The 20113-nt window shown below is 42.6% G+C and overlaps 1 protein-coding gene across 9 annotated transcripts in view; it reads right to left on the reverse strand.

The window, feature by feature from the left end:
* The window catches only part of PTPRM (protein tyrosine phosphatase receptor type M), an 838914-nt gene that overhangs the window by 119749 nt on the left and 699052 nt on the right, over nt 1-20113 (reverse strand). For all 9 annotated transcript variants that reach the window (XM_029065462.2, XM_029065460.2, XM_029065457.2 and 6 more), the window contains one exon: nt 1504-1591. In XM_029065462.2, coding sequence (XP_028921295.1) covers nt 1504-1591 — 88 coding nt within the window. The remainder of the gene's footprint in view (nt 1-1503; nt 1592-20113) is intronic.

The following is a 20113-nucleotide window of genomic DNA, read 5'->3' on the forward strand; positions in this document are numbered from 1 at the left end:
AATTCCCAGCACAGACCCAGTGTGCTTTGAAAGAGTTAATTTACGGTATCATTTGTGAACTGGAGAATCTGACTTAGGGATTTGCATGGGTCACACCATCATGTATGGAAATGAATACAGCTTTACTGTACTTTAAAACCATCTTGAGGATTGTGGTTTCCTGTTACTGAGCTCCAGAGGGACTGGGAATATCTAAACATAATATCAATTTTCCAGTGTGAGTGGGAAAATGTCAGCGCTTCTGAATTTCAGATTTCCTTCTCTAAGATGGGAATAATTCTTAAATACAAATATGATAAAAATTGTGTATTTGTTAATAATTGTGGTATTTGTTATGGGCTTACTATTTTTAATGGTATTTGTTAAGCACTTACTAAGTTGCAGGCATTGTACAAAATGCTAGGGTAGATACAAGCTAATCAGGTTGGACACAGTCCATGTTCCACATGGGCACACAGTGTTAATCCCAATTCTACAAAGTAACTGAGACACGGAGAAGTAAAGTGGCTTGCATAAGATCTCACAGCAGATAAGTGGGAGAGCTGGGATTAAAACCCAGGTCCTCTGACTCCCAGGCCTGTGCTCTATCAACTAGACAGCACTGCTTCTCACAGTTCTATGTGCAGAGTACTAAACTACATTCTGGGGAAGAAACAGTGTGGCTTAGTGGAAAGTGCATGGGCTTGAAAGTCAGAGGTTGTGGGTTTTAATTCTGGCTCCGCCACTTGTTAGCTGCATGACTTTGGGCAAGTCACTTAACTTCTCTGTGCTTCAGTGACCTCATCTGTAAAATGGGAATGAAGACTGGGAGCCCCATGTGGGACAACTTGATTACCTTATGTCTCTTCCAGCACTTAGAACAGTGCTTGGCACATAGTAAATGCTTAACAAATACCATTATTATTATTGTTGTTGTTATTATATGAGATAAAAGGGTCAGATACAGTACCTGCCCCATATGTGCTCACAGTCTAAGTAGTGGGGAGAACTGGTATTGAATCCCTTTTTTTACAGATGAAGAAACTGAGGCACAGAAAAGTCAAGTGACTTGCCCAAAGTCACAGAGCACACAAATGGCAGTGCCAGGAAGAGGATCCAGGTGCTCTGACTCCTAGGCCTATGCTCTTTCCACTAGGCCATACTGCTTCCTAAAACATGAAGAATGAATGAGTTGACTATTTGCATGTAATATCATTATCTACTTTTAATTTTATGTAGGACTCAGAAAGCAGGCTTTTGGATTCTAAAATATAATTTGTTCCCCAGCAGTTGATTACTAGGTATACCATTTAAGTGTTGATGAAACTAGTCACACAGACGGAAGTATAGTTCCGGGGGGGTTTTGCTCTTTTTTTTTCTTCAGGATTAGGACACAGCAGCTTTCTTGAAAGTTATGCGGGTTGAAATGGTGCTGTCAATTCTCACCACATTGGATAGGTGGCCATTTCTACCAGTTACTAAAAGACGGCCAAATTCCAGGACAATTACACTGTCAACACTTACATGCGATGATATTCCCATATCTGTTTTTCATTCTGTTCTCATCTTTCTTTGCTGAGTCCCAGGGTGCAGACTGTCCTTCAAAGAAACTCTGCAAGAAAGAAAGGACAGTGACATTAAGAATCACAATTCACTGTAACAAATTCAGTTAGAGGGTAAAATAGGAATGAATCAATTGAAGAAGTGGGAAGTGGGACAAAGAAGGAGATACTGTCGTCCCAAAGCATGGATTAAGACATCATTATGCTGACTTGCTTATTAATTATTCCATCCAAACTCCAATGAATATTTCTTCCTGCAGTTGATAATAAAAATAATTATGGTATTTGTTAAGCGATTAACTATGTGCCAGGCACTGTACAAAGTACTGGAGGCACCGTATTAAGTGTTGGATGTTCTACCAACACTGGAAATAGGTGTGCATGGGTTATGCTATCCTTGGGCAAAGAGTATTAAGCTTAAAATACCATTAAAGGTTTCCTTTATTTAACCTACTCAGAGTATCAGAAGACCCAGACATTTCTTTTCATTTATTAATTTAATCTACACACTGTCAATCTGACCACAATTATCTCTGCCTTTTTGACTTTCAGGATTAATTCCTGCATTAAACAACATTTGGGTCTTGTTTTAGGAATAACCCAAAAGTTTCAGTTTCCTTTCCCATTTTGGGAAGGATCTAGAATTTCCAAGCATAATCCATAATATGTATGCTATTGATCAAAACTAGACATTCTTCTGGGTTCTTGCAACAACCAAACATGTCTTTTATGACATACTGGATAAAAATTATTTTGATCTCCCTCCTATGCAGTCTTATATTTCCTCCTGCCTTCAGGACATCTCTACCTGGATGTCCTGTTGACACCTCAAACTAAACACTTGTCAGCTGTGTGACTGTGGGCAAGTCACTTCACTTCTCGGTGCCTCAGTGACCTCATCTGCAAAATGGGGATGAAGACTGTGAGCCTCACGTGGGACAACCTGATGACCCTGTATCTACCCCAGTGCTTAGAACAGTGCTCTGCACATAGTGAGTGCTTAACAAATACCAACATTATTAAACATGTCTAAAACAGAACTTCTCATGTTCCCACCCAAATCCTGTTTTCCCCAACTCTTCCCCATGACTGTAGATCACATCACTATCCTCTCTGTCTCAAAAGCCCTTAACTATAGCACTATCCTCAACTCATTTCACATATTCAAACCCCATACTCAATCTGTCACGAAATCCTTTCAGTTTTACCTTCACAACGTAGCTAAAATCCGCCCTCTTCTCTCCATCCAACCTATTCGTACACTGATCCAACCAGCGTGGCGCAGTGGAAAGAGCACGGGCTTTGGAGTCAGGGCTCATGAGTTCGAATCCCAGCTCTGCCACTTGTCAGCTGTGTGACTGTGGGCAAGTCACTTCACTTCTCTGTGCCTCAGTTCCCTCATCTGTAAAATGGGGATTAAGTGTGAGCCCCACGTGGGACAACCTGATTCCCCTGTGTTTACCCCAGCGCTTAGAACAGTGCTCGGCACATAGTAAGCGCTTAACAAATACCAACATTAAACATTAACATTAATTGATCCAAACACTTATACTGTCTCGACTTCTGCATCGGTCTCCTTGCTAACCTCCCAGCCTCTTGTCTCTCCCCATTCCAGTCCATACTTCCCTCTGCTGCCCGGATCATTTTTCTAAATAAAGTTCAATTCTCATCTCCCCACTCCTCAAGAACCGTCAGTTGTTGCCCATCCACCTGTGCATCGAGCAGCAACTCCTTACCATGGGCTTTAAAGCACTAAATGAGCTCACCCCTTCCTATCTTATCTCGCTGATTTCCTTCTATAACTCAGTGTGCACACTTTGCTCCTCCAGCGGCAAAGAACCTTGATCGGGACTACCTCACAACCAACCCCTTGCCCATGTCCTCCCTCTGACCTTCACTCTCTCCACCTTCAAAGCCTTATTTAAAATCACATCTCCTCCAAGAAATCTTCCCCAATTAAGCCCTCATTTCTCCTACGCCTTTCTCCTGTGTGTCACTTATGCATTTGGATCTGTACCCTTTTAGCACTTGATATTCACACCACCCTCAGCTCCCTGCACTATGTACATATCTACAGTGTATTTATTTATATTAATGACTGCCCCCCACCCCCAAAGGTCCTTGTGGGCAAGGAATGTTGCTACCAACTCTGTTGTGTTGTACTCTCCCAAGGACTTAGTACAGAGCTCTGCACTCAGTAAGCACTTAGTATATATCATTGATTGACGGATAGATCAATGGGTTGTAGGGAAATAACATTTATTGTTCCATCAGGGAATGACAACTTCATTAAAGCCTCAAATTTCACGAATTTCATAGTAGTGAATGTAACTGTTTTTTTTTTCAAGTGGAAACTTACACCCAGGCTGAAGCAACCCAGGCTGAAGCAACGTGGCTCAGGGGAAAGAGCCTGGGGCTGGGGAGTCAGAGGTCATGGGTTCAAATCCCTACTCCTCCCCTTGTCAGCTGTGTGACTTTGGGCAAGTCACTTGACTTCTCTGTGCCTCAGTGACCTCATCTGTAAAATGGGCATTAAGACTGTGAGCCCCACGTGGGACAACCTGATGACCTTGTATCCCTCCCAGTGCTTAGAACAGCGCTTTGCCCATAGTAAGCGCTTAACAAATGCCATCATAATTATTATTTATATTAAAGTTATCCATAAGATAACATGAAGCTCCAGAAGCAAATGCACTTGACACTGTCATTATCAGTATGGGTATTTATTAAACACCTACTTTTAAAAAATGGTATTTGCTAAGCACTTACTATGTTTCAGGCACTGTAATAAATGCTGTACTATTCTGGGCAGAACATGGGATTTGGCTTTGTGAACAATTTCAAGGGAAGGCTTGCTCTCCCTCAGAGAGCTTATAATCTAATGGGATAGATGGGATAAGTTAAAAGAAAATGGCAATACTCAACTATATAAAAATGATGAGGGATAGAAAATCTAAAAGTAAAAATGCCAGAAAATCATACAAAATAATATATACGGGGTACTGTCTGCCTCACAACAATATTTACTAAGTACCAGAAGTGCGTGTAGAGCACTGTAGCAAGTCTTGCCTTCTCTTATGCAGTCGAGTCATTTCCGACCCATAGCCCACTGACACATCTCTTAATGAACGCTGTGCTCTTCATCTGCAATCATTCTGGTAGTGTATCCATAGAGTTTTCTTGGTAAAAATACGGAAGTCGTTTACCACTGCCTCCTTCCAGGCAGTAAACTCAAGTCTCCACCCTCGACTCTCTCCCATGCTGCTATTGCCCAGCATGGGTGAGTTGTGACTTGTAGCAGAATGCCTTCCACTCACTAGCCACTGGCCAAGAAAGGAATGGAATGGCCAGGCCTCTGCTTGACTCTCCCTCCCGTAGCTGAGACCGGTAGAGTACTGGAAACTCTCCAGGTGTCACCCAGAGAGAGGCCCGTAGCAAGTACTTAAGCAAAATCCACAGGATGGGTACAACAGTGTCTGTTCTTGAAGAGATTCCAAACTAATGGGGAAGGTACTTTGGAAAGGACCTCCAAAAATTAGAAAATGACATCAGAGCTCCTAAGAGAATTAATTATGTAACAAAAAGCAAGCAGAGCCTGGCTGCCGCTTTTAAGTGAGAGGTGATATTCAGGAGAGAGGAACGAGGCCAAGAGCGACTCTCCAGATTCAGAGGTAGACTCGGAGGAAGAACTTTCAACTCCAGCAACCTCGACGGGTATCACCATAGTGATACCCCACTCCAAGTGAAAAGTGTCCTAGGGCAGAAATGTCAATCTCCCTGAGAGATCCCAGTGGTTTTTAGGACAGAAAGAAAGGGAGGGCAGGGAGTAAATTTGTCAGCCAACTACAACTTGTTAGGCTTATTTTTTATATTTTTGGTCTTGTTGGCTTGCTGTACATTGGTTGCAATATGGTCAGGCTTATTTTGAGTTTGGCTATAGGCCAATGGGTTTTGCTTTGTTCCTTGTTTACGGTTTATATTTTATTCTCCTGTTTCTTTGCATTGGGTTACTTTGACCCCCTTTCTCTGAGTTTTATTTGCACCTTATTTTGCTCTTCCTTCTGCATTGGGATATTGTGACTGTCCTTTCCCAGTGAATCAAAAGAGACTGAAGATGGGGGAGATTGAAGGCAGGAAGACACATAAGGACTGGTGCAGCAGTGGGAGTGAATGACATCATCAGGGTTGGGAATGATAATGGAACCTTTGGGTAACAAAAACATTATAACTCAGTCTCAATCTTTAGAGTTTAGCAACCCTCTAGGACAAAGTTTTTGATGAGAAAAGTTAAAAGCTCTAGACTGTAAGCTTACTGTTGGCAGGGAATGTGTCTGTTTGTTACATTGTACTCTCCCAAGTGTTTAGCACAGTGTTTACTGTACTGTAAGTAAGTAGCAGATTGCCTTCCGCTAGCTAGCCACTGCCCAAGCTAGGAAAGGAATGGGTAGGCCTCTCCTTGACTCTCCCTCCTTTAGCCGAGACTGGCAGAGTCTCAATCAATAGGATTGAATGAATAAATCACTGAATGAAATGCTCTCCTTTTCTATTCAGGGTATTTTCCTTGGAAAGGTTTGGTAATATTGGTCCCCCACTGGAGTATTTCAGGAACATGTTCCTTCAAACCATCTTTTGCAGAGATTCAGCCCTGCTGGATATTTTAGTTTTCTGGTTTTACAGTGGGTTGGGCTATCAAGCACATCACTAAGGAGGAGAAACAGGAGTTTATGCAAATAAGCTCTTCCAACACCCCATGGTGCACTGACACTTATCTGATATCAGCAGCATGAACTTTTCTTAAAAAAACAAAACAAAAAAACCCAAGTGCTCTAATAAAAAGGAAAATTTGTCCTGGAGGAAGCTATAGTTTAGCTTCTCAATCATTCTAACACCTCTTTTATCTCTTTTTTTTTAAAATAAACAAAGCAAAGTCAAAGTACTTAGATCAGATTGCCCCCTGGGGTCTATTTTCTTTAATCAAGAACAAGATGTCCTCAATTTATCCTTTTTATTTTTCATATGCTTTAAAAGCCCGAGCAGGAATTGGAACCACCAGGAGTAAGTGAGCCAGGAGAGGATCTCACCATAAAATTGGATAACTGTTGTCAGAGAATTTCTGTAGCACGTTCACTGGATAATGCCCATAACCTTGGCATTAGCCTTGCTTCATCTCTCTCATTCAACCCACATTTTCGATTTCTCACCAGATCCTGTTAGTTCTACCATCATGCTCGACGTATGAAGGGAATATGTCTGTTATAAAATGGTGGTATCTGTTAAGCGCTTACTATGTGCAAAGCAATGTTCTAAGCGCTGGCGGATACAAGGTGATCAGGTTGTCCCATGTGGGGCTCACAGTTTTAATCCCCATTTTACAGATGAGGGAACTGAGGCACAGAGAAGTGAAGTGACTTACCCAAAGTCACACAGCTGGCAAGTGGCGGAGCGGGGATTTGAACCCATGACCTCTGACTCCCAAGCCCGGGCTCTTTCCACTGTACCATGCTGCTTCTCTAATAACAGCTCCTTTAATAACAGCTGTTATAGTGTTGTGTTGTACTCTCCCAGGTGCTTAGTACAGTGCACTGCACACAATAAGTACTCAATAAATACGATTGACTGATTCACAATATCACTGAAACACTGAAACTCACCTAAAATTCAACATGAGCAAGACTGAGCTCCTCATCTTCCCTCCCAAACCCGGTCCTCTCCCAGACTTCCCTATCACCGTGGATGGCACGACCATCCTTCCCGTCTCTCGGGCCCGCGATCTCGGTGTCATCCTTGACTCGTCTCTCTCGTTCACCCCACGCACCCTATCCGTTACCGAGACCTGCCGGTTTCACCTTTACGATATCGCCAAGACCTGCCCTTTCCTCTCCACCCAAACGGCTACCTTACTGCTACAGGCTCGCGTAATATCCCGGCTAGATTACTGTGTCAGCCGGCTCTCTGATCTCCCTTCCTCCCGTTTCTCCCCGCTCCAGTCTATTCTTCACTCCGCCGCCCGGCTCATCTTCCTGCAGAAACGATCTGGGCATGTCACTCCCCTTCTTAAACAACTCCAGTGGTTGCCTATCGACCTCCGCTCCAAACAAAAACTCCTCACTCTAGGCTTCAAGGCTCTACATCACCTTGCCCCTTCCTACCTCTCCTCCCTTCTCTCTTTCTACCGCCCACCCCGCACGCTCTGCTCCTCCACTGCCCACCTCCTCACCGTCCCTCGGTCTCGCCTATCCCGCCGTCGACCCCCGCGCCACATCCTCCCGCGATCCCGGAACACCCTCCCTCCTCACCTCCGCCAAACCGATTCTCTTCCCCTCTTCAAAACCCTACTTAAAACTCACCTCCTCCAAGAGGCCTTCCCAGACTGAGCTCCCCTTCTCCCTCTACTCCCTCTACCACCCCCCCTTCACCTCTCCGCAGCTTAACCCTCTTTTCCCCCCATTTCCCTCTGCTCCTCCCCCTCTCCCTTCCCATCCCCTCAGCACTGTACTCGTCCGCTCAACTGTATATATTTTCATTACCCTATTTATTTTGTTAATGAAATGTACATCGCCTTGATTCTATTTAGTTGCCATTGTTTTTACGAGATGTTCTTCCCCTTGACTCTATTGCCATTGTTCTCGTCTGTCCGTCTCCCCCGATTAGACCGTAAGCCCGTCAAACGGCAGGGACTGTCTCTGTTGCCGACTTGTTCATTCCAAGCGCTTAGTCCAGTGCTCTGCACATAGTAAACGCTCAATAAATACTGTTGAATGAATGAATGAATGAATGAATGAAACCCCTTTTCTTCTCCATCCATACTGCTACTGCTTTGATCCAAGCACTTCCTCTAGACTGTAAGCTCGATGTGGGCAGGGAATGTGTCGTCTTCTATTGTGTTTTATTCTCCCAAGTGCATAATACCAGCCTTGACTATTGCATCAGCTTCCTTGCTGACTTCTCTGCCCTCTGTCTCTCCCCACTCCAGCTCATAGTTCACTCTATTGCATAGATCATTTTTCTACAAAAAGTTCAGGAAATGTTTTCCTGTCCTCAAGAACCTTTGTCGTTGCCCAGCCACCTCCACATCAAACAGAAATCCTTACTACTAACTTTAAAGTACTCAATCACCTTGGCCTCTCCTACCTTATCTCTCTGATTTCCTACTACAGTCCAGCACAGTCACTTCAATTCTCTAACACCAACCTACTTACTGTACCTCTATCTCATCTACCATACGAAACGATCCTTTGCCCATGTGTTGCCTTTGGCCTGGAATTCCCCCCCCCCCTTTCATATCCAACTGACAATCACTCTCTCCACTTTCAGTGCCTTATTAACTTTCCATCACCTCCAAGAGGCCTTCCCCTACTAAGCCCTCATTTCCCCTACTCCCTCTCCCTTGGCCTGGGAGTCAGAGGTTGTGCGTTCTAATCCCGGCTCTGCAGCGTGTCTGCTGTGTGACCTTGGGAAAGTCACTTAACTTTTCTGGGACTCAGTTACCTCATCTGTAAAACGGGGATCAGGATTGTGAGTCCTATGAGGGACATGGACTGTATCCTACCTGATTACTTTATATCTAGCCCAGCACTTACAACAGTCCTTGGCCTATAGTAAGGGCTTAACAAACTCCACGGTTATTATCCTTTCATTTGGCTTTGTATCTTTCATTCACTTAACCCTCAGACCCATATATATGCTTAGATAATAATAAGAAGAATGATGATATTTGTTAAGCACTTACTGTGTGCAAAGCACTGTTCTAAGCACTGGGGGAGATACAAGGTGATCAGGTTGTCCCATGTGGGGCTCACAGTCTTCATTCCCATTTTACAGATGAGGTAACTGAGGCCCAGAGAAGTTAAGCGACCTGCCCAAAGTCACACAGCTGACAAGTGACGGAGCCAGGATTAGAACTCATGACCTCTTTCCACTGAGCCATGCTGCTTCTCAAAATTTAAAGAGGGTAGGGGGCACATAGCTGTAATTTATTCTGTTGTCTATTTACCCTTCTAGAATGTAAAGTGTTTGTGGGCAGGGAACACGTCTACCAAATCTATTTATCGTACTCCCTCAAGAGCCCAAATCTGTTATATTGTGTTCTCTCAAGGCCTTAGTAGAGTGCTCTGCACATAGTAAGTGTTGAATAAATACAATTGATTGATTGGAATCGTCTTCCTTTTCAATGGGGAATTCAGTTAAGTACTCCAAACATTCCCAAGTGAGGTAGTGTCACCCTGAATTTAATGTAAAATCTGTAAGTCACTTTTTTGGGCCACCCTGTTCATTCATTCATTCATTCAATCATATTTATTGAGCTCTTACTGTGTGCAGACAACTGTACTAAGCGCTTGGAAAGAACAATTCAGCAATAAAGAGAGACAATCCCTGCCCACAATGGCATCTGCACTCCAAAACTGCCCCTGACCTATCCCTGCTCTGAAACACTCCAGTGGAATGCAATCAAAGCACAGGACTGGGGACGGGGGGAAAGTCACATGGCATGGTTAATAAGTAAAATAATCATTACAAGAAATTCATTCCTACAACACTAGTTAATAGAAGAGAAGCAGCAAAATATAGTAAACGGCTGATGTTTGTACATCAACCAATCATATTCATTAAACATTGAATGTGTGCAGAGCACTGTACTAAGTGCTTGGGAGAGTACAGTATAACAAAGTTGGTAGACCTTCATATTTTTTCTGCAGAGACAATGGATGCGGATTTTTACATTACGTTGAATTTAGTTTTCAGGATATTTTCAGATTCTATTTTAATGCAATAAGAACACAACTTGTACATTAAACGTATTGAGGTGGTGGTTGGGGGGTGAGGTGGGCAGATTCATGTTAATGGTCTTCCTGAACCTTGTGTGGCGATTTTCATAAGTATACTTGTTTGCATTTATCCTACTGCATATATATTTAAAGTGTCGTGTCTGACTCCATTGGCTCACACATATCGGAGAAAGGCAGTGAACCTGGGAACCGTTCACAAAGAGTAATAAGTCTATGAGACAAAAGAAATGAAACTAGACAGGCTCCACTGAATACCAACGACTTTTGCACTTCACTAAGATGCAGTCTCCATGGACGCAGAGCACAAGGAAATTGAACATCCCACATCCACAGTCATTTTTTTTTCAGAATAAGAAACATGTTTTTGTGATTCAATAACCTCCCCCACCTCACACCACTATCATTTTCCTCAGGATGTAATTATACATCTCCATAGCCCACTGAAGACCATGCTACTCTGGAATGATGCAGTTTCTTAAAATCCCCACAGCTCCTAGAGTTAAAACAAAAAAGGGATAACTCTCTTAAAAAAAAAAAAAACAACTGCCTAAGAGATAGGCAGGCAGGCAGAATATAGTGTACAACGGGTTTTTCAAGAAAGGTCAAATTTGATTGATTTTATAATTTATTTAAATTAATGTCTGATTCCCCCTCTAGACAAAGCTCACTGTGGACAGGGAATGTATCTACCAACTCTGTTGTACTTTACTCTCCCAAGCACTTAGGACAGTGCTCTGTACACAGTAAGCCCTCAAAAAACATGACTGGTTGGTTGTTTTTTTAAGAAGCTCTTGGAAGTTGATTTTTCTTCCTCCCTTTTTTCACATGACCACAACTTTTCCATACAAAGTGATTGAAACCATCACCCTGAATAAGGGAAAATGAATTTACTGGTATATTCAAAGTCTCTCTGACCTTTCTTTTTGTTCCATTTCTTTTTCTCTTCTTTTGATTCTTCCCCAAGTTCCAATTCAGTAGAAGCAGGGTGCCTTTGCCTTGGAAGGTCTAGCCCAGCTGAGGGAAAGAACTGTTCCCTAAGAGAGCAGGAAACAGGCCTTCCAAGAGGTTCTGATGACTGGTGGTCAGGCTAAGTGGTGGGGCTGTTCAGCAGGGGACAGTCTGCCCCAACCAGCCCGTGACTAGGAACTTCATTTAGTGGGCACTGACACCCCCTGAAACCTTTTGGAGTGAGAGACAATGGAGGGAAAGGCCAGGAGAGGAAAGAAGATTGGTGGAGGGGGAAGGTGGAGGAGTCATATTCTTTCTAATTGTAAATCTCTTTGTGAGAACAAATGACTCTAAAGAAGCCACTAGCAACCATTGACCGGATGGTTTTAGTGCTCCTCAACAGGACACTTCTTCATAGACTCCTTCGGCAAATAAATGTTATAAAATCAAATGTGCTAAATATCAAATGTGCTAATGGGAATTGCTTGCATCTAGAGAAGCAGCCTGGAGTTGGGCTATTCTTTGGTTATCAAAACCCCATATTTCCTTTTTACCTTAAAGCTTCCCTTTAGTCTGTTTGCTCCTTGTGGGCAGGGGACATATCTATCAAATCTCTTATACTGTCCTCTCCCGAGTGTTTAGTACAATGCTATGTAAACGGTACGTCAGAGAGGCCTAGTGGCAAAAGCACAGACCTGGGAGTCAGAAGGCTCTGGGTTCTAATCCCAGATCTGCCACTTGTCTTCTGTGAGAGCTTGGGTGAGTCACTTCACTCCTCTGTAACTCAGTTACCTCATCTGTAAAATGGGGATTAAGACTGTGAGTCCCATGAGGTATAGGAACTGTGTCCAACCTGATTTTTTTGTATCCACCTCAGAGCTTAGTATAGCACCTGACAGATAGTAAGTGCTTAACAAATACCACAATTATTATTATCAACACTGTTATTGCCTCGTTCTTGCCTGTATCGCTGTCGACACCGGCCCACGTTCTACCTCTGGCCTGGAATGCTCTTCCTCCTCAAATTCACCATTAACACTTCCCCCCTTCAAAGCCCTATTGAAGGCTGACTTCCTCCAACAGGCCTTCCCAGACTAAGCTCCCTTTTCCTCAGCTCCCCTTCCCCTCCGCACTGCCCCAACTTGCTCTTTTTGCTCTTTCCTCCTTCCCATCCCACAGCACTTATGTATATATGTACATATCTTTAATTCTATTTATACAGTGCCTGTTTACTTGTTTTGATATGTCTATATAATTATATTTATTTTTATTGATGCTACTGATGCCGGTTTACTTGTTTTGATGAGTAAGCCCGCTGTGGGCAGGGGTTGTCTCTACTGCTGAATTGTACTTTCCAAGTGCTTAGTACAGTGCTCTGCACACAGTAAGGGGTCAATAAATACGACTGACTGAATGAATAATAAATATGATTGATTGGAACCATAAGGATCTTTTTACTTTTGGGTGGGAGTTTTCCTTCCTGCCTAATCTCCTAACCTAGGTGTTCGTTCACCTGGATCAGGGGCTTGGGGACCCTTTTACCCACTAGGTTTCTTTCAGTGCCCTTTTGGGAAGACTCTGGCATTGGGGTGGAGATCTACACTCCGCCGATGGAGACGGTGGCACTGCCTCCTTTTCTGGAAGTCATTAAAAGCTGGAGAGCTCTTCATCTCCTGGGGATGGCTATGTATCATCTTGCCTGGCACAATGAAGAAAGAGATGGATTTGACCATCTCTCACCCTTCTTTCCAGCACTCTGTCTATGACTGTGAAATGCCAGGAAGATTTCTGAGCTGTCACTGAAAGAAACCAAAGTTTTTGAACCTGGCACAAATGGTCATTGTTGAAAAAGCAAGTGGTGAAGAAAAATCCTCAAGATATGTAGTAGGGCGAGACCAAATAGTCATCAAAAGAAGAAATGCTTTCTCATGTTCAGGGTAGTTCAACTGACTCCTGGTGCTCTGACCAATGAGTCCGAGGAAAGTGTCAGTGTGAAAGAATAAACAATAAATGCTGGTATTATTAAATGACCAGGATTTTCTGGATCAAATTTTAGGGAGGTCTTTGTTTTTACAGGGAGTGCCAGGCCAAACACAGAAGTTAAAAGGTTCTTGGCTGAACTCAATCTGAGAATGGGAATGAACTATGAGCTATGATACACTCGGGGGGCTGTGGTTTGGGCCTGGGGGTGTTTCAGGGTAGTCACAGAAAGGACAGGATCCCTCCCCTCAAGGAACTTACAAATTAATAAGGAAACAACAGGCACAGATTAAATAGTATACTATATTAACAGTGAGGCAATAGATATTAAATAGTGGCTACAGGACTTTTGAGGTTAATATTTTCAGTTGATGTGTTGATTCTTGTCACTGGCTGGGTCTTATGCATAAAAAGCTCTGACTCAGTTTTGATGGGAATGATTAAATGCATTTGTGGTTTGGACTGATGTCACCAGACCATTCTGGGAGGAATCAAAATCTCCTGGACCAGAGTTATCTCAAGTTGTTTTCCTGTCAGGTATCCAAGAATTCAGTTTACTGAACTCAGAGTCCTGGGGCATTTTTGTGGGGAACTCTGAAGCTACAATCATTGAACACAAGACAAAATGCAACTAAGGGTATAATTTCCTTTTCCCATTTGCATTCCTGTGCCTGGCACATAATAAAGGCTTAAAAATGGCACAATTATTATCATTACTTTCAATTTCGGCCTCTTCCGGTTCTCTTCCTGAGGCGGCCTTTTTCTGAGCAATCAATTAATCAATTGTAATTATTGAGAGCTTATGTGTAATTATTGAGAGCTTATGTGTGCAGAGCACTGTACTAAGTACGTGGGAGAGTAAAATAGGACAGAGTTGGTAGACATGTACCGTGTCCTCAGGAGCTTACGGTCTAGAGGAGCAGCCCAATATCCTGTAGATATTAGACTTTATAAGACACTTCCAAACTTTGGGTTCTAAATCAGAAAGCACCCATCAGCCTGGAGGGCTTTAAGAAGATATAACTATAGAGTATTCTGTGGATGTCCAACTCCTTTATTTTTAAAACATCAGCAGATTCAAAGTATATACTTTGACCTTATGCACCTTGCTCTCAGTCCACTTAAGCTGTTTCCATTTTTGCAGGTTATCATTATAAATACAGAAGCAGTATGGCCTAGTGGAAAAGAGCATGGACCTGGGAGTTAGAGCTCATAGGTTCTAATCCCAGCTCTGCCACCTGTCTGCTGTGTGACTTTGGGCAAGTCACTTCACTTCTCTGTGCCTATTACCTCGTCTGTAAAATGGGGATAAAGATTGTGAGTCCCATGAGGGACAAGGACTGTATCCAACCTGACTACCTTGTATCTACCCCAGTGCTTGGAACAGTGGTTGTCATATAGTAAATGCTTAACAAACACCGTAATTATTACTATACATAGCATGGACTCAGACCTTAACTCTCCTGAGGATGAAGAGAAAACTGGCAAACAATTCTTATCTTAAATGAAAATATCACATTAGTATTTTGGATTAATTTGCAATTACCCATACTAGTACACTTTGTAGGAATGGGGTATAACTCCTCCATGAAGCCTTCACTAATTCCCTCGCTGCCACTCCCTATGGTATCACCTATGCCCTCAGATCTGAATGATAATAATAATGCTAATAATAGTACTTGTTAAACACTATGTGCCAAACACTGTTCGAAACGCTGGAGTAGATAGAAGTTAATTCGGTTGGACACAATCCCTGTCCCTCATGGGGTTCACAGTCTTATCCCCATTTTACAGATAAGGTCACTGAGGGACAGAGAAGTTAAGTGACTTGTCCAAGGTCACAGAGCAGACATATGGCATAGCCGGGATTAAAACCCAGGTCCTTCTGACTCTCAGGTCTGTGATCTATCCACTAAGCCAAGATGCTCTGTATCCCTTAAGCCCTTGATATTCACCCCACCCCCAGCCTCACAGCACTTATATACACATCCTTATCTCTGGCATTTCCTCTATCTGTAATTTATCTTAATGTGTATCTCATCCTCTATAAGTTTATAGCTTGTAGGCAAAGACCATATCTACCAACTTTAGTGTACTGAACTCTCCCAAACACTTAGTGCAGTGCTCTGCATACAATAAATGCTGATTAAATGTCATGGATTTATGGGTTCTAGGATGATAGGGAGTCAAGGAAGGCAACCAGTATCCTTTTTTTCCATGCAGTCTGTTGAGCCTGATAAAAGCCAAAGATTAGCCAAGATGATCAGACACTAGATATGGGTCTGAGCCAGAAATGACATGGCGAATGCTCTTAATGCAGGTCTTAATCCATGAAATTGTATGAGAAACAAAGGCACATCTTTTTTTTAAGGTATCTGTTAAGCGCTTCCTATGTGCCAGGCACTGTACTGAGTACTGGTTTATAAGTTAACTAGAGAAGCAGCATGGCTCAGTGGCAAGAGCCCGGGCTTGGGAGTCAGAGGTCATTGGTTCAAATCCCGGCTCTGCTACATCAGCTGTGTGACTGTGGGCAAGTCACTTCACTTCTCTGTGCCTCAGTTCCCTCATCTGTAAAATGGGGATTAAGACTGTGAGCCTCACGTGGAACAACCTGATTACCCTGTATCTACCCCAGCGCTTAGAACAGTGCTCTGCACATAGTAAGCGCTTAACAAATACCAACATTATTATTATTATTAAATTGGACAAGTGGCTCAGTCTTAATCTCCATTTTATAGATGAGGTCATAGGCAAAGATTAATTGACTTGCCCAAGGTCACACAGCAGACATAAGGCAGAGTCAGAATTAGAACCCAGGTCCTTTTGACACCCAGGCCAATCTTCTATCCACCAAGCTGTGCTGCTTTTTTTCACTTTTTTTTTAAATGCATTGCTTTGCACTTGTCCTTATTGATTTTCTTCCATTTTTAGGCCTATTTTTCTAATTGGTCTAAATTATTTTGACTCTTATTCTTTCCTCCAAGCTGTTAGTAGCTCTGCTCCTTCTAGTCTCATCCACAGATCTGACAAGCCTGTAGTTAATTCCATGCAGTCTCATGTGATTGAAAAGATACTTTATGAACATCTATTTGGATAGTTTGATGTAGTGTCTTGGTAACACAACATTTCTTAAGCCTCTTCTCTAAAACAAACAACCCCTTTCTTATTGTTGCCCACCCCACTGTCACTGCTCAAGAGAAGCAGTGTTGCCTAACGAACAGTGCACTGGCCCTGGAGTCAGAAGGACATGCGTTCTAATTCCATCTCTGCCACTTCTCTGCTGTATGACTTTGGGCAAGTCACTTCACTTCTCTGTATCTCAGTTCCCTCATCCTTAAAATGGGGATTGATTGTGAGGTCCACGTGGGACACTGCCTATGTCCAACCCAATCACCTTGTATCTATCCCAGCACTTAGTAGAGTACCTGGTAAGTACTTAACAAATACCAATTAAAAAAAGAAGTCAAAAGTGCTGTCCGGAGGAGGTTTAGATTTTACAGACACAGAAGTGGTTGGAGAGAACAACTGCTCTGTAGTTTTTCAGTTTAGCTGGGAATTTACCACACCAGTACACTTCGCCAGCCTTCCAAAAGCCATCAGCCTGACAGGCATCACCTGCCAAGATAACTGAATTTCAATATGAAGGGCAACAGTGGAAATGAAAAATCTTTCGTTATGTGAAGAGATTTTTCTAAGGGTTTTATAATGAGCATTTGGGTCACAGATTTTTCTCTTGTACTGGAATAGCAGTACTAAAGCAGTTTCTCCTATGACGTCCTTTTCACCGAAGGATTTCTGCAGTTCTTATAAACAATTGTCCTCTTTCCAAATTGTACTTGGCAAGATCTTTCATTCACTAATTTTTTTTCAATTTACTGGTCTCTTGTTGACTCTCATAGTGATTCCTCAATTGGAAGTGAGGGGTGAAGTTTAACGTAATTTAGCTTTATGCAATCTGCTTCTTCCCGTTCCCTTTTGCATGAACTTAACAAAGCTCATGTTTTATCTGATATTTTACTGTACTTTATCAGATCTACATGAACCTCAGAGATTCATATACATTTCGACTCTTTGTTGGTTTTTTTTTTCTGTAAGAATTCCTTCACTGGAGCTGTGCCCTCCTCTCAGAAGAGCTAATTGGGAATAACATTTTAAAAACCCAGTTGTGCAAACTCATAAACTTTTATTTTTGATCATCCCTGCAAAGAACAGAACTTAAAAAAAAACATGCTGTATTCGAATTTTCTTTTCCAACTCTACAAAGATCACAGGCTTCTGCTTTACTTAGCTACATAAAAGGTGATTTGAATTAGTCTTGACCTCCCCCTCTTACCTAGCCACGCTCCTCTCCCATTTCAAGCCAGCGGCCACTCTTTGTTCCTTTACCACAAACCTACCTACTGTGCCTCAATCTCTTCTCTCTCATTATTAATCCCTTACTCACATATTTACAGTGTTTAGTGCAGTGCTCTGTACACAGGAAGTGCTCAATAAGTATGATTGGTTGAGCTCAATAAGTATGATTGGTTGATACGTCTTCCTACCTGGAACTCCCACCCCCCTTCAGACCCAACACACCACAACATGGCTTAGTGGAAAGTGCACGGGTTTGGGAGTCGAAAGACATAGTTCTAAGCCCAGCTCTGCCACTTCTCTGCTGTGTGACCTTGGGGAAGCCACTTAACTTCTCTGTGCCTCAGTTACCTCATCTGTAAAATGGGGGTTAAGAATGTTAGTCCCATGTGGGACACTCCAATTACCCTGTATTTACTCCAGCACTTAGAACAGTGCTTGTCACATAGTAAGCACTTAACAAATACAATTATTATTATTATTACTTACCCTATCTTCAAAGCTCTACTAAAATATCAACTTCTCCAGGAAGCCTTCCCTGACTAACTCCTCATCTCCCCCACCCAATTCTCCCTCCTTTCAAGCTTTCATAGCCGCAGGGAGCACATGACAAGGGTGTGGACTACCTAAATTATGTGTGATTGAATTAAGGCTATCCCAGGTGCCACTGCCTGATCGTCCTTCTATTCAGCTGCAGGGATTAATTTATGGCAGGATTGTAAACCATGTCTTTTATTGGTTCCCCAGGCCCATCGTCCCTGCTTCAGCAGGGGTTTGAAGTCAGGCTCTTTCTGCTGGCAAGATCTGAAACTTTATGAAAACTTCAACAGCGATGGAGAGACTGAGATCGATTCTGAAACACAAAATCAATCTCCTTCCCCATCCAGAGCCCCACTGTCGCTTCTCCGCACCCAGAGAGGAGGCAGGGAAGGTGCTGGGATGCGTAGATGCCGGGCTCACCAAATGTCTTCTTCTGCTTCTCAAATGAAATGTGATGATGATGATTACGGTATTTGCTAAGGGCTTACTATGTACCAAGCACTGTCCTAAGCACTGGGGAAATACAAAATCAGATCAGACACAGTTCCTGCCTCACATGGGGCTCACAGTCTTAAATACAAGGGGGACCGGGTATGGGAAACCCCATTTTACAGAAAAGGAAACTGAGGCACTGATAAATTAAGGGACTTGCCCAAGGTCACACAGAAGGCAAGTGGGCCAGCTGGGATTAGGACCCAGGTCCTCTGAATCCCAGGCCTATGAATTTGCCTTTAGGCCACTATGCTTCCCTATCAGGGGTAGCACGCATTAGGTGCTTACTGGGTGCTTATTGGGTACAGATCACCAGATTAAGTGTTTGGAAGATTATAACCAGTTAATGTACACTATTCCTGCCCTCACTTAGCTAGAAATCTAGTTGACTGAATGTATGCTTGCCTTATTTTTTTGCATTTTATAAAATCATTTCTGGCCTGTCTTCCACCATTATATTATAAATTCCCTGAAGACAGGGACTGTGTCATCTACTTGTAACGTATCTTCCCAAGCAAATAGTAGAGAGTTCTGCGCACAGTAGGGGCTCAATAAATATTGATGACTCACAGATCATTTCACAAGTATTTCTAACACCAAAAAGGATACTAAACACAAATAGTTTCTCGCATCTTTCCTTTCCCATGCAACTACCCAAAGAACAATATGTCAGACAAGTACAAATGATTGATTTCAGGACTTAAGTATCTCTGGGGGCAGAAGGGGAAGGGTGATGAGGAAATGCTTTCTGAGGCTGATTCATATTTGTACTTTCATGAAAGTCCAATCCAAATGTTAGTTGCTAGCAGAAAGAGGCTGCCTCTTTTTCTTCTATGTAGGCTAAGTATGTTATAATACACCTATAACAATCCCTTATGGGCGTCATTAGTGAAGAAAGGTTACTGTTTTCTATTTTAGTCTGAATTTTCCACAAGAATGCAAAAATCTAAAATGTCCAAAAAGTATTTCCCTCAAGGAAGGGATGTACTGCCTAAATCTCAACCAAACTTGAAAAAACAATGACTGCCAGGCTTTCTTTTTCCCTTTGTTTATTCAGGTATGCCACTCAAGGAGACTCTCTGTAAACACGTTGTGACTAAATGCTGTGTATGAGGAAATCAAGATGCTTATGCATATCTTGCTAGACATTTGCTCCTGAGTCTGTTGTCCTAGCTCTCCTTGTTGATTGAACTTCCCATTTGTATTCCTCACAAGGGGGATGACATTCATGCAATCTACAACTCTAATGGATGCTTGAAGGCAAAATGGGTGGATCTAAACTAAGGCTGAAGAAATCTGGATGTCTTTCATAGATTAAGTAGCAGCCCACACCAAGGATTGATCATGTGATGCAGTGAAAGTTGTCTACCGTCACTCAAAATCCAGACAATCACCTTGCCGATTAATTATGCATGCATGGGCTTGACAAGGACCTCAGAGAAGACTTTCCCAAGGACAGAGCTCTGATTTTAT

This window comes from Ornithorhynchus anatinus, chromosome 5 (assembly GCF_004115215.2).
Source record: "Ornithorhynchus anatinus isolate Pmale09 chromosome 5, mOrnAna1.pri.v4, whole genome shotgun sequence".
Taxonomy (NCBI): Eukaryota; Metazoa; Chordata; class Mammalia; order Monotremata; family Ornithorhynchidae; genus Ornithorhynchus; species Ornithorhynchus anatinus.